Genomic DNA, 14,957 nt, shown 5'->3' on the forward strand with positions numbered 1-14,957 from the left:
TTGCTGTCAATCACAGTTCCAGACAAACTGTTGCCCTTAACATATTCAGCATTGCATATTGGCTGCAGTTTCGAGTTACCTCTATAAAATTCAAATTGCGCAAGAGTTCTCACATCAAGAATGGAATTAAGTAATCAATTCTTGATTTAGTGAACGATCATCCAAAGATTATTCATCACTTAATGATGCCAGATGAAGCTCATTTTGAATTGTCTGGCTCCGTGAATAATAAATGTGATAAGAATCATCTTGGACTACATATAAAACCACTGCACTGTCAGTGGGTGACAGTTTGGTGTGGAATAACGGTATTCAGTATAGTTGGTCCTTATTTTTTGAGGATGACAATTCATTTTGTGAGACATTGTGTTGTAAACTTACCACCAGTACTACTCGAAGGCGCAGATGTAGAAGGAATCATGGTACCAGAGGTAATACTGCTGCTCAGTCTGTGAGGTAAGCTGACTGCACCACTTGTAACAGTACTCGATAATTCAGCAGACTTCTTTTCCTGAATTTCTCGAATTTTTGCTAGTCTTAAATTCATTACCTTAAAAGTCCAGACAGTAAACACAGTATTAACTTTTATTCACAACAACAACAACAACAACAATAATAATAATAATAATAATAATAATAATAATAATAACGTAAAATATATGAACTATTTGACTCTTTGCATCTAAGATAACGTAAGTTCAAACGTAATCATGTTTTATCAATACAAGATGAAAATCAATTAAATGGGAAGGATGTTAAACTACTACTGCTGTTTTCTAGGTCTTCCTGTTCTAGAGAATCATCCAAAATCTCTTTGACTGATATATCAGATGTAAAACATGAACATCATGAAAATATTGGTTTTTGGAGTTTCCTTCTTATGGGCTATTAGGTGTTCCTTTGATGTCTTTTAATCCACCAGTAGTCGCTGCATGAACATTTTGCTCACACTTAATTTCAACTCCAGTTTACAATGGAATGGGAATGACTCATGCTTTGTCTTTCATTCTAGCTGACTTTCTATGTATTGTTCATCGATCTATCCAAGGGTTTGAGTAAAGACTGAGTATTTTAGTCTGTGGGCAATTTTTATCTGAACGAGTGTGAACTGCGAGCATTTCTCTCATTGCCCGATACTAAAGTCACATTTTAAAACAAGTTGTCGACATAAATTTAAGTGTTACTTTTTTTTTTTGTTTTATAACAAGATAACTTCATTTTTTATGTGAATTGAGCGAGAAGGAATATGAACTCCCCTTATTTTATAAAAAAAAAGTACTGTACGTCTTTACATAGTATTTTCAGTGGATAACTATTTTTTCTAGAATTTGGTCCCATTTTGATTATATACTCCTACAGAGTTTGGAATCTGTTAGCATAATATTATACTGGTACGTACGTAGAATATATGCTTTGGTTTATGCGCGTACATTTTACAGAGATATCTGAAAATATATGCTGGCAAGCAATGAAATGGACCTTTGCAATTTTAACAATTCAAGCAGGATTGTAAAGAGAATTGTTGAACCAATAATCAACACGGGTAGAAATCAAAGATGGATAATTATTTCAGATCTGTGCCATTAGCTATGGAGTTACTTCAGAGGAAAATGTATATTGTTGAAATATTAGCTAAGAATAAGAATCCTCCCATTTAGGTCAGGATAAAATTCAGAAAACTAAAATACAAGATAGCATACAAAACAAATAACACAACACAGAAATATCTAAATAATCACATTAAACATTCAAATAAATATAATTCAACTGGAGTTTACAAACTAATATGCAATAGTTGCCCACATTTTTACATAGGACAGACAGGAAGATCCTTTCATACAAGATATAATGAACATACTAAAGCTATACCCAAACCCTACATCACATCAAATTACGCAGAACACATTATCAACAATAATCATGACTACAATAATATAGAAACAGATATGGAAATTTTACACATCACACCAAAAAGTTCACAGTTAAACATCTTAGAACAATACGAAATATATAAACATACAAGAACATACCCACAACATATACTTAATACACAATTACAGTTCAATACCCACACATTATTCGATGTCATGATACGTTGTAACACACAAACAACCAGCCCCCACCATAAGAGCAACACACCCCCACCCCTACAACAGACAAATGCACATCGCAGAATTCAAGATCACCAGTACTTCAGGAGACACTGATGAAGACGTAACATCACATCGAAATGGGCCGTCTGTCCTTTTTTTTAAATTTTAACACTTTTTAACGGGTGACTAAATAATTTTATGTTTTTAATAAAATAAAAGTCAGAACAGAGCAGCATGTTTACATTTTCGAAAATTGGGATGCTACTTCCTTATGGCCCTAAAAATCGAGTCTACACTATAAGAAAAAATTAACAATGAAACAGGGGATCTAGAAAAACTGGAAATCGTAACATTTTAAAATCTCACAACGGGAGGCGTAGATGTGGTGGACGAACTGAAAAGCCAGTACAGTACTCAGATGGCACTTGACCATATTTTTTCTCATGCTGAATATTGGTGGTATCATCAGCCAGATCATCTACACAGCTAACACCGATAATACAGTATTATGAAAAGACATGAATTTTGAAAACACTGTGTCCAAAATTGATGAAATCATATCTAATCTGCGAAACCAAACATTTGTCTGTCTTAGTACAGTGAAACTTCCCTTAACGGACACTTCCCAATAGCGGACTCCTCTCAATAGCAGACATTTTAAAATTCCCCTGCAAAATAACATTGGCCCTTATGATAAAATTCTTCCAAATAGCGGACATTCTCAATAACGGACGTGGACACTGAAATGTATCTCCTAACAACAATTAAGACTTCCAAATAACGGACAGTGTGAAACAAAAAAAGAAAAAGACGGTTGTAAATTAAACAGAATAGTAACGGAATTCTAACGGAATTCTTTGCAACAATCATTATCGTGCATTTGAACGTTCTTGTACTTTATTGAAGATAAGCAACACAGTTGTTAGTTGTGATACTGTACGTGAGCAGTCCGTACTTTCTTAGTTTGTCAAGTTGAGTGTTCGGAAGTACAGTCACATTAAAAATGTTACAAAAACGTAAACGTTTGTCACTAAAAGGGAAAGTAGATATTGTAAAGCATAGTGAGAAGGAGAAATTAAGTGTTCTTGAGCTGGCCACAAAGTTTAATGTGTGAAAACTCTGGTCAGTGAAATTTTGAAAAAAAAAAAAAAAAAAAGATGTTATTTTAAAATCATACACTGAGAATGCAATTCTAGATTTCTTTGTGTAAGGTGAAGTGGTATGAATACTGTAAACAATCTCACAATCTCTCCGTCTACTGTACTGTACTGTAATATATAATGTTGAATATATATGAGAAATTTTAATGTACTGTTTACATGCTAACGATTTTCTAAATAGTGGACACTTCTCAATAACGGACATTTAATTTTTCCTCAGCAGTGTCCCCTATTGGGAAGTTTCACTGTACATGCAATAATGTGAAGACTGCAGGGCTAGAGAAACAATAGGAAAATAAAATTATCGTCACTTCGGGATCTTGAGCCTTTAGTGCACGTAGAAAGAATGGAAATACAAAGAAAATGTGCAACTGGCAGAAGAATTTAACAATGATAACATTGCCTACACATGCCCAGACTGCTGAAAACAAGAACAATACCGGTACTTGTGCAGATAATAATCCTGTACAAATTGAACTCAGAAGTGATTTCTTTCATGCCACAACATTGGTTTACTACAGTAAAACCGATGCAAAACTGTCAAACTATCAAAGAAGTTAAAAGCTGCTAGTTTAATCCCTAGGTATAATGTACAGTTAGGACGAAATACTTTGTTTTACACATAAATCTGTTAACAGAAGTCTGAGGAATACAATGACAGCCATTTATTTCATTGTATGCAAATTCATGATTCTTTATTGTTCTAACATAACACTTACATAATCACTGATTAACTTTGTAACTTCTTTACTGTGTTAATATGAGGTATTTACCTGGATGACTATAATCTTTTCGCTGTAAGAAAAATCCTAATGTAAACAATAGCACGTGACTGAAGTGAGGCTTCATTGGCCACTGTTTGGCGCCATAGATTCTCAGTACGTGTTCCCGCCTACTGTTGTACATTCTGTTTCATGTTAAACATTTCCCGTTACTCGTCAAGTAGGCCTAACCTCACTACTATGCATTCGTTTGCTTAGAAAACATTTACTTTATAATTACTGCAATTAAATTATTTTTAAGTCTTACGTCTTCACAATGGACAGTTGAGGTTGCAGAAGCCATACTTCAGTACCACGTGCTTACGTGAACAACTACGATTTCAAGTGACACCAGCTTGTTACAAGAACAGACTACCTCGGTATTACTGTTGGTATTCATCCGCGTTCATAGTACATTACAAAATATAAAAGTAGCTTTTCTTTTACATAGCATTTTACACATGAGTGAAGTTAAATGTTTCATCATATGTAACAACTAGAATTCAATTTTTTTTTCAAATAATACAAGATTGTGGTTTCCAAATACGAACTATATTTTCCTGCGTTGTGTGAGTGTTTCGACTGGGAGCCAATCACGGGTATGACAGCAACGTGCTTATGTTTACTTTAGGATTTTTCTTACAGCAAAAACAATATAGTTTTGAAGTGATATTCTTCACTGTCCGAGGCGCTGTGTTAGATCCTTCGACCAAGAGAACTAACAGTCAACCCGATTCCATCTCTCTCGTTATCCTGCCCCCCCCCATAACGCACATGAGAGCAAGCACATTTTCCCCAGGCACTCCTGTTACCCCTACCTCCCTCTCATTCAAATCTTACTTTACTATCACCCATCATAACTCTCCAAGCATCGAAGCCTCAGGACGCATTTCTAAATTATCAATTTCTATCACGACTCCCCCATTTACCTTACCACAGAACTAGGAGGGAACCACAGTTATACTTTTATTGTTATTTCTGTAATAAACAAATGTTATTTTAAAAATAGTCTCTCCTTGAACTTCACCATAGTTTCGTATCATCACCCCACCCAAAGTGACAGCCATCTTGCCACATCAATCCCGTTTCACCTCCCCAACTTGACTACATGTCAGAGAGGATTGACCATGCAGATCGGCGTATGACAACTTTCAATGATGAACTCATTGTGAACAATAGAACAATAATGCATTAATATATGCAATGAAGTTGTTGAACGAAGAAAAGCAAGGAACCAAAAGTGGATTCAAAGAAAAAACATACACTCTCTGGCATCCTAGATTACAAATTCCCACATCATAGTCTATCTGTGAATGGAGCTTCATATATTTTCTCGCAAGATCTTCCTTCTCTTTAATTCAAGTAACATTACTTACCTGCATTGGATTAGGTGGTTGTTTTGCTGGTACAGCAGTTTGTGGAGGATAATTCAGTGCCATTTCACGGGCTATACGTTTTTTGACAGACAGTACCGGTTCTTGTTCTTCTGTCTTTTCAGACTTCTCAGGTCTAACAGTTTTCTGAAAGAAAAAAAAAAGAAAAAGTGACAGGGAATTTTTAAATCCTACTGATCAAATGACTATGTATATGTTTCATTGTTTTGTATTTTATTATTATTTTTTATCATTAGGGTTTGGTTTTCTTATTTCTAATAATATAATTAGTGCTGTTGATCGATCAAAATATTTAATCGATTAACCATTTGAATTTAATCGGGTTGAAAAAATGTTTTAATATACTGTAACACATAATTATTGTTAAATTTAACTTGTGTTCTGTGATAAGCATAAGTATTAAATATTGCATATCTCTACATATTTTATCGTTATAATTATTACAAAACAACTATTTTAATTACTTACTAACATATTTAATATGAGGCTTATAATTTATTGTGCCAAATTCTCCGGGAATTTTTTAAGACAAATATAAATAACAAAAAGTATGAAGACTCACCTAGTTAATATTGCTTCATCCATGATTTTAAACATGTAAGTGCATTCACATGCTCCGAATTAAGTGCCGCTCTACGTTTAGTAACAATGTTTCCTGCATCACTAACACGAAAAAACTTTTTCTGTCAAGCACTTCTCCATGATCGTTCAATTTAAATCCAAATGTTTCACCGAGTTTACCTCTCAAATTCTCATATGACATAATGGAGTTTACACTTTTCACAAAACACAGAAAACTGATTTTGTTTCTTTACCAAACTAAACACACAACCTTCATATACAAACTCAGTACAGAAACTGCAACAGTACAGTGGTCAAAACAGAAGACTGGTCCCTATTGTAATCGAATTACCAGATTTTAGAAAGAGAAGAAGGTAGTTATGCTCTCACTTACACACAGTGTTGACATGGCTATTTTATAAGGAATGAGGGGGACGAATCCAAGAAAAGTATGTACTTCATATACTAGGAAGATGAGCTGACTGACAACAAGGTGGAAGTTTTCTTGGAAAACCATAAAACTTAATAAGGGTTTCGCATTGTGTTTCAACTTTCAATAGAGGTAGATTAGGTCACTCCTCATATCTCCATTTCTTTCTGAAGTGTTTGTGCAAAGATTTTTCCTATGCTACCTGGATTACAGTTAGAAAATAACAGTATTATTGTGCTTTTAAGTAAGCAATTTCCAAGAGAGAAATATTGTCGGAATTTTTAGTATGAGTTTGTATTAACAAAATAATAATTAATATCAACTATAACCGATTAATTTTAATCCATTTGATTATTCAATTAAATATTTTGATCAATTAATCTTATAACAGAAATTGATCGATTAATCGATTAGATTAATCGATTAAATCCCACAACACTACTAATAATTTTATACTTCTATTGTATTTAATTTTTGTTTATCAAGTATATGATTGAGATTTGCATTTGCTGCTTTTTGACTTACAAGTACATTATGCAACACTTGCGAGATTGCGCTTTGACATCAGCAGCATATAGCACAGACTTATTCATTCATGCTACACTATAGATGTGACATTTTTCCCATTTGTGTTTCCAATAATGACGTAATCACGTCAAAGAATAAGGGAACGTCAAACAAATCAAATCTTAACTACAATTTTTAAACATCTATTTTGGATTTCTTTTTGTCCTTGCATAATTTTCGCATTTTGAGCAGTGTTAAATAACAGTACAAAATTGAACAATTATGGTGGGAAACTGCGATCATCTTACTCAGCACACACTCTTATTTATCATTAAGGTCGACACTTCTATATATCGACCTCCACCACATATGACGAGGTTTGCTACAACTAGGGTTGCCAATACTTCCGTATTTCCTGGGATCTCCTGTATATTGCACCTAATTCTTAAGTCTCACAGCTCCAGTGTCGCCATTTGACAATCAATACAATCTACGAAAAGAAACCCTGTCTGTGCACCATCTACCGACAGCATTCGAAACTTGTTGAGTTTTCCTTTCATATAAAAGTTACCGTAAGGTTCTATCTTCAACCATTCACCAGTCACATACAATTGAAATTAGGTACATTTGAGCGGTCCACCCTGTATAATAATTATGGAAAAAATCGAGATTCTATTGAGAGACTGGAAGTGGACAGGTTGCAACTGAGATACAACCATCTGAGCCACATCACTGTTGCTTCTGCTTGAATCCTTGTCAACGAGATCAAGAATTTCTACTTCAGCATTTAAAATATCTTCTCAATGCTGTGGTCCTCGATTTCTACAGGCCGGAATCACACATCCAGTCTCTAATACTCGTCATGGCAATGAACGTTATCGGATTTGGCACTCTTATGTTAGGAAACCTTATCTCATACATCCTTACTGATTCACAGGAATTGTCTGGAATCCCCATAAGTGGAAGAAAAAAAAAAAACGCATCCACACACAAAACTATTTCAACAATTTTTATCCACCGAAAAATTGCGAAAAATATGCAAATACGTATGACAATGTAACCCAGATGAGGGCCATTATTGTACTTTTTAGTGAAACACAAATTACTTTCAAATATACAAGAACTGAATCCTGATATTTGATGCACAAAAATTACTGTGCACTGGATGTAATAATTACAGTTATATAATTATATAGAAATTTGGAATTGAATTTGAATGAAATGGAATTGATGTCACATGGCAGTGCTTTACTGTCTGTTAACCCCTGGACAATAAGACAAATGTTAGTATGAAACATAATCCTAATCCCGTCCTTCAAAATTCCCCCACCTTCATTTCTTAGCATATTTTTCTAAATAATTGACGTTCACGTTCTTCATTGGGCTCTCACTTCTTCAGCCACTGACTTCGGTGTCGATCAGATGTCTGCAAAGCAGACTACCCTCTCTAGGCTCTTGCGTGTGCTCATGTAAAATCAAATTATACTCAAAATTATAAACAGTATAATGATCTACTCAGTATCTTTTGTAACACATTAAAAATTAGGACTGCTCTGTACATGCATACCACAATTTAGCCACATTCCAATTAAAAATGCTTGATTCTCTTAATAAAAAATGTAAATTTAAGCTCAGAGGAAATTAACTGCAATTTCACTTGGCTAATGGCTTTAGCAGCTGGATACCTGGTTCTAATTAGTGCAACAATTCAAAATTAATGTGGAGGCATGAGATAATGCTCTGTCATTACAATTTACTCTGACTCAACCCCTATCTGATTTCTTATCTACTTTTCCTTTGTTCTCTCATCCAGGACCAGGATTTGGAATGATGGACTTCAAACTTAATGGCAAGCATTATAAGAACTGACCCACTGAGAATTTTCAAGTATATTCCCACACCCTAATACAGCTGATTTTATACGAAACTCAATTCATTATAATGCAATCCATGTAATGCTACCTGCAACTAAAGGTTGGTTCACAATAAACCGGGAACGAGAACCAGAATGAAAACGAGAAGCAGAGGACGTGAATATGAAAATTTTTTATTCACAATAAACCGAGAATGTAGACGACTATGCATATCGATGTGAATGTCAATGACGATATGTAAAGTCGATATTACGCATTCTGATGTTATATGTGTATAACTGACTAATGGCGTTCTCTCATGAGTACAAGGCAGCCAACATAAACACAGGTTAACCAACTTCGAAATTTCAACTGAAACATTTCATTAGGTACGGTGCTATAAATATGCCCATGCATCTTTATTATCACAACCTATTTTAAGTCTACCATAACATAAAATAATTAGAGAAGAAACATTTGTAATAGAACAAAAATGAACACAACAGTAGTTATTGAATTGAAGCATGAATATGTAGTGTGTAATATAACCAATACAGAAAATAAAATATGATTCACTTACGAACAGTGTTCAAAGATGCAACTATTGAAAGTCACGTATTCTCCTTCATTTTCTCATCTTTATACGAGGCGCGCCGCTTATCGTAAATGTGAGGATTTTCCTCAACACTCGATATTAGAATCTCATCAAATAAAACTTGCTCCATGATGCACAGCACAGAACAAAATAATGCATAGTTATGTCACGGTCTTCTTGCTACAAAATATACGACGACAAAATAGCTTTTAGGTGGCAATAGAATGAATCTAGTGGGCTGTGATCGGAAACGTGAACGCCAAAGTTGAAACTTGGCCAACTCTCCGTTCCAGATCCAGGGCTCCGGCAAGCTTTTCGTTAATTGTGAATGCTCACATTTAAATGTACACATTTTAACAATTTTACTGTTTTCGTTTTTGTTCCGATTCTCATTTCTGGTTTATTGTGAACCAGCCTTAATTATTCACTATCACTAGGTGTACAATATTAAGTTCAATGAAAAATGACCCTAAATAAATACCTTATGCTGACTCTGCTGTGGCTCATATTCCTGGAATATTTTGTAGCATTCCTTAGTAATGGTGTCTTCATCTGTTTCCGATCCTGAATCAGTTACTGTAATAGTAACTAATTCCTGTATAGAGACATCTGCTGTATCAACATCACTGCTGCTGTTTTGCTCTTCTGATGTACCATTCGAGGAATGAGTACTACCTGAAATTTGTACATAAAACTGAACTTGTTAATTTCACTAAAAAAAAAAAAAAAGCAGTATACTGACGAAAATAATTCAATTGTCATTATTCAGATAGACCTATATATTACAGTGAAACTTCTCAACAGCAGACACCTACCGGAAATTAAAAAGTGTCCAGTATTGAGAAGTGTTTACTATTTGGAAAATGACAAAATGAAACTACTGTATTTTCACACGTGTTTTTGTAATGATGCTAATTCTAAATAAAGATTATGCAAATCTGGCTTTCAGGTGATAGCTCCCTGTAAAGCAGGTTTGAATAATTCCAAGGAAAAATTTTTCCTTGAAAGCCACCTGAAAGCCAGATTTGCATAATACATTCGTTACTGTGATACGTTAACAGAAAGCCACAATTTAAGTCACACAGAGTATTGTGTGCACTCATAGTTGAGTTCTGGCGTCTTGTCAGCTCACTTGAGTTGTGTGGATACAAAGGAAAAATTGTGACGGTTTCGTGTATGGTTCCTGGGGTAGCTCAGTCGGTAGAGCATTCGTGCGCTAAGGGAAGAGTCCCGGGATCGATACCCGGTCCCGGAACAATTTTTCCTTGAAATTATTTTAAATACAGAATTTTTATACAGTAAATTAATATATTAAATATTTTTTAATGTTGTACAGTAATTTACAGCGGATACTATTTTCATTAAATCATGTTCCTGATGAAATGATTTTAGAAGTTAAACTTCTTGGCATTACATTAGATTCAAAACTTACTTGGGCGGGTTACATTGCGATTGTGTGCAAAAGGTTATCTCGTGTACTTTATCTTTTGTGTAAATTAAAGGCTCTTGTATCTAGTAGATATTTGAAACAGGCACATTATGCATTTTTTGCAGTGTATTTCATTATGGTATTCGTTTGTGGGTAACGGTGCTAATGTCAATAGTGTTCTAATCTTGCAGAAAAAAGCATTATGTATTATTACTAATTCATCTTTTAATGCTCATTATCGAACTTCATTTCGTAAAGCTAATATTCTTACTGTAATTAACCAATATATTTATGACTGTTTAGTCTATATCAAGATTAATTTAACTAGTCATGCTCCTCAATCCCAGCTACACAAATATTGTACTATAAATAATCATTATATTGTAACACCTACAGTTAGGTTGACAAAGACCAAGAAATGGTTCAGTGTTATTTCTTTAGATATGTTTAACAGACTGCCTAAGAATGCCCACTCAGTCAGCTTATTTAGATTTAAAGTTGTTTTTAAAAAATCGCTTTTAGATAATCCTTTTTATTGTACAAATGAATTTTGTGACAGCCATATGAACATGGAATTTTAACCTGTTTGTTTTATTGACCATTGTCTATAATTACGATATTGTAATTTTGACAAATAAACATGATTGATTGATTGCAAGTCACCTTATTACATAGCATTTAGGACAACATAGGTTATCAGCACGATTATCTCGACCACATTACAGTGATCACAGAATTTGGTGGCTCCTGGCATGGTGCAACAAGGAATAAGGGCATTGGTGGAGGAAGCTCTGCAATGGACGACTTTTATGTCACCAAAGTAGGATAATTGAGGCGCTGACATGGGAAAGGTTGTAAGTAAGAAAAAATCGATTTTTCGTCTTGTGGAAAAATAGTTAGCATGCGTGTCAATAGTGTGGAAACAGTGCCAAGTCAGTAGTAGATGTCCTCGATTCGTTCCAATGCTTGATGTAAGATGGCAGATGTGTCAAGTCCACGAGGTACAGCATAGGGAAGGTAGTAAGTCACCATTCGCTGACGAGTCCAACCTGTTCCACTGTGACAGTAAACAGCGTGATTCAAGTGTCCTAAATGTCTCCGAAACCTATTCCAATCAGAATGGTATACAGTGGACTCTCCTAAGTTCGACTGAATAGAATTGAAAGTTCAGTCCAATAAGGGTAGTGGGTGTGGCAGGTGAAATGAATACAAATTCTTATTGGTTATCCATCAACGAATACAGTACTGTACTTGCATTCCTGCCCTCCCCAAGACTTGAGTATGCACTTCTAGTACCACAGAGGGTTTCGACAGTTCTGTCTCCCAAACGGCACAATTCTCAAATAGAGAAAGAAGAGTTCGTTAATTTAAAATCAGTGATTAAATATGGATGTCCTAATCAATAAAATATTGTTTTCCTTTAACAAAAGTATCACTACAAGACACAGGACCAATTCCCATTCATTTCTGAGCATCTGTATAGGGATGTGTCTAATTCTCCTACGTAAGCAGTCGAACTTGGGATGTCGAACTTGTTTTCTGTCGAACTTATGAGCTTCTACTGTATCATTACTTTTGTTTAATCATCATCTCGACAATATCAAGTTCATAGTCCTTCTTCGTTTTTGTACATAGGTACGACATTTATTTCGTTATTTTCTTTGTACAGGCTGCTTGCAAATGCCAATACAGGTGTCATGATGTCACTGATGCCAAGATCCGTGAACTCCATATAGACTTTTAGAAGCAGCCAGTGGATGATCAAGATAACTTTCTATTTGGTTTAATAAACATAGTCAATATTAAGCAAAGAATACTATGCAAAAATAGACGATCCCACATTGAGTAAGAGACAAATTTCTGTCACCTATTGCTTATCTTCCAATCAAGATGATGTCCAGGTGTGCAGTAAATTGTTTAAAGACATGTTGGGCCTGTATGCTAGGCGTGTTTACACTCTGATCGAGAAGAAGAATAGAGGGGATGTTGTGTTCCAAAATTGCTGACGACAAAACCCAAAATTGCACACTCACAAGATGAAATACACTGAACAGGATAAAGATCTCATGAAGGCTCACATCAGTACATTTCAATCGTAGAAAGTCACTACTCGCGACACAAATCAACCAAGTTATACTTGAGTCCTGATTTAAACATTAATAGAATGTATTGTGCTTTTATAAGAGCTGATGCTAACATTGACTAAAGCTTTTATTGGAAAGTTTTCAAAAAAGTCATTTCCTAAACTTTTATTCCATCGTCCATGAGCTGATACATGCACGACCTGTGATCTACTACAAACACAATTACTATATCATATGAGTCCGAAAAATTCAAGGTAATTTCACAAAAGGAATTGCAGCTCAGAAAAGTTGAGAGAGCTATGAAAGGACTACAAGAGGACAATGCTGAGTCACGAAAGCCCTCAAGTGCAACTTACACTTTGTGTAAGGATATGCAACGAGTGATTTTCACTCCTACACTGACTCAATCAAACATGTTTGTTTATTTATTTTATTGGATTATTTTACGACGCTGTATCAACATCTAGGTTATTTAGTGTCTGAATGAAATGAAGGTGATAATGCCGGTGAAATGAGTCCGGGGTCCAGCACCGAAAGTTACCCAGCATTTGCTCGTATTGGGTTGAGGGAAAACCCCGGAAAAAACCTCAACTTGTCCCGACCGGGATTCGAACCCGGGCCACCTGGTTTCGCAGCCAAACGCGTTGACCGTTACTCCACAGGTGTGTGGACTCAAACATGTTCTACAGCCGGCAACTCTCAAACTACAACTTGTGCCTCCATGTTAAGGACACCGGACAAAATTTTATTTGCATCTGGCATCATATCTCTTGAAAGTGATCTATCATAACATAGCTGGTATCATAACAAAGAAGAAAGTGCAAATATGGTGTGATAACTGCATCGGTCAAAACATATGATTCTGATAGTGTTGATTTTTGCTACAGCAAAGAAATACTTTGATATGACTGACTTAAAATTTTTGCTGTCTGGTCACTTATATTTGCTGTGTGACATGGACTTCTGCATTATTGTGAAAAGGAAGAAGTTGCGACAATGGTCAGAAAGGCTAAACTTGTTCAATTTTTTAATGTAGTCACAATGATGCCTGATGATTTTTTGTGACTTTTTCAAGGAGTGTGACAGATTTCTCAAAACTGTGCCTATCAAAATTAGCACTCTTTGCTGGATAAGGATTTCAGGAGCCGACTTCATATTAATAAAGACAAAGCAGTCATTTAAGGAGGATGAACCATGGAAAGAGTTCAACATCTTCTAAAGAGGGCAATCTTTCCAAGTCATCACAAATACGAACTCACTACAACCTCTTACAATTAATTTCAGATATAAAATTAGCACTGGCAAGAGTTAACTTCAAAATATGGTACTGAAAAACATTAACTTTCGGTGATAACGAATTCCATGTAAAATGAAAGAAAAATATAGCATTCGAACTTATACAGTAAAATCCCTTGTATCCGGCACCCAAAGAACCGGCTGGGCTGCTGATGCATTAGGACTCACAGTGCTGAGCTATGGATCAGCCTGCACGACTCTGTGGTGAAACATTCCAGTACTAGAATATCCATCATACTCACTGGACCTAGTCCAGCGTGACTTCTTTATTTCCTAAGATAAAATCTGCATTAAAAGGACACTGGTTCGAGTTTGTAGATAGAGTAAAGGCAAAAGTGATGAAGCTTATGAACAAGCTCTCAGAAAGTACTGTGCCGTTTTAGTTTCGGCACTCTGTGTTTCTTTCTTTCTTTTTCTTTTTTCTTCCTTATTTATGTCATTTTTCTTGTTGTTAGTTACCCTCACTTCTCATAGATGGCTTTCTATTTCGCCATTTTAGGTCTCTTTCTTCCCTTACAGATAGTTTGTTTTCTTTCCGCCATTCATGGTCCCTTACTTCTCACGTATAAGGAGCGAATTTAAGTTATCACGTGACATGGGCTTTAGATTTTCATTGGCCCTATTCACATTAATTATTAATTAGTGTCAGTTCTCCTGAGAGGGACGCTGGGGTGGATGCTCGAAGAGTATGGTTGTGTGACAGCCGTGGAGAGCTGAGGGGTTTTTTGTTTAGCGGCTATCTGTCATGGGATCATGGATAACCCAGTCGGGGCTCGATCGGGGATTGTCTCTTA

General features: G+C 35.4%; 1 protein-coding gene across 1 annotated transcript in view; it reads right to left on the reverse strand.

Annotated features, from left to right (window-relative positions):
- LOC138708059 (RNA exonuclease 1 homolog) overlaps positions 1-14,957 on the reverse strand; it is an 84,269-nt gene that overhangs the window by 56,503 nt on the left and 12,809 nt on the right. Inside the window, exons 3-5 of the mRNA XM_069838187.1 lie at positions 9,836-10,029; positions 5,391-5,534; positions 382-550 (exon numbers count right to left, since the gene is read on the reverse strand). Coding sequence (XP_069694288.1) covers positions 382-550; positions 5,391-5,534; positions 9,836-10,029 — 507 coding nt within the window. The remainder of the gene's footprint in view (positions 1-381; positions 551-5,390; positions 5,535-9,835; positions 10,030-14,957) is intronic.

This window comes from Periplaneta americana, chromosome 10 (genome assembly GCF_040183065.1).
Source record: "Periplaneta americana isolate PAMFEO1 chromosome 10, P.americana_PAMFEO1_priV1, whole genome shotgun sequence".
In the NCBI taxonomy this organism is placed as follows: domain Eukaryota; kingdom Metazoa; phylum Arthropoda; class Insecta; order Blattodea; family Blattidae; genus Periplaneta; species Periplaneta americana.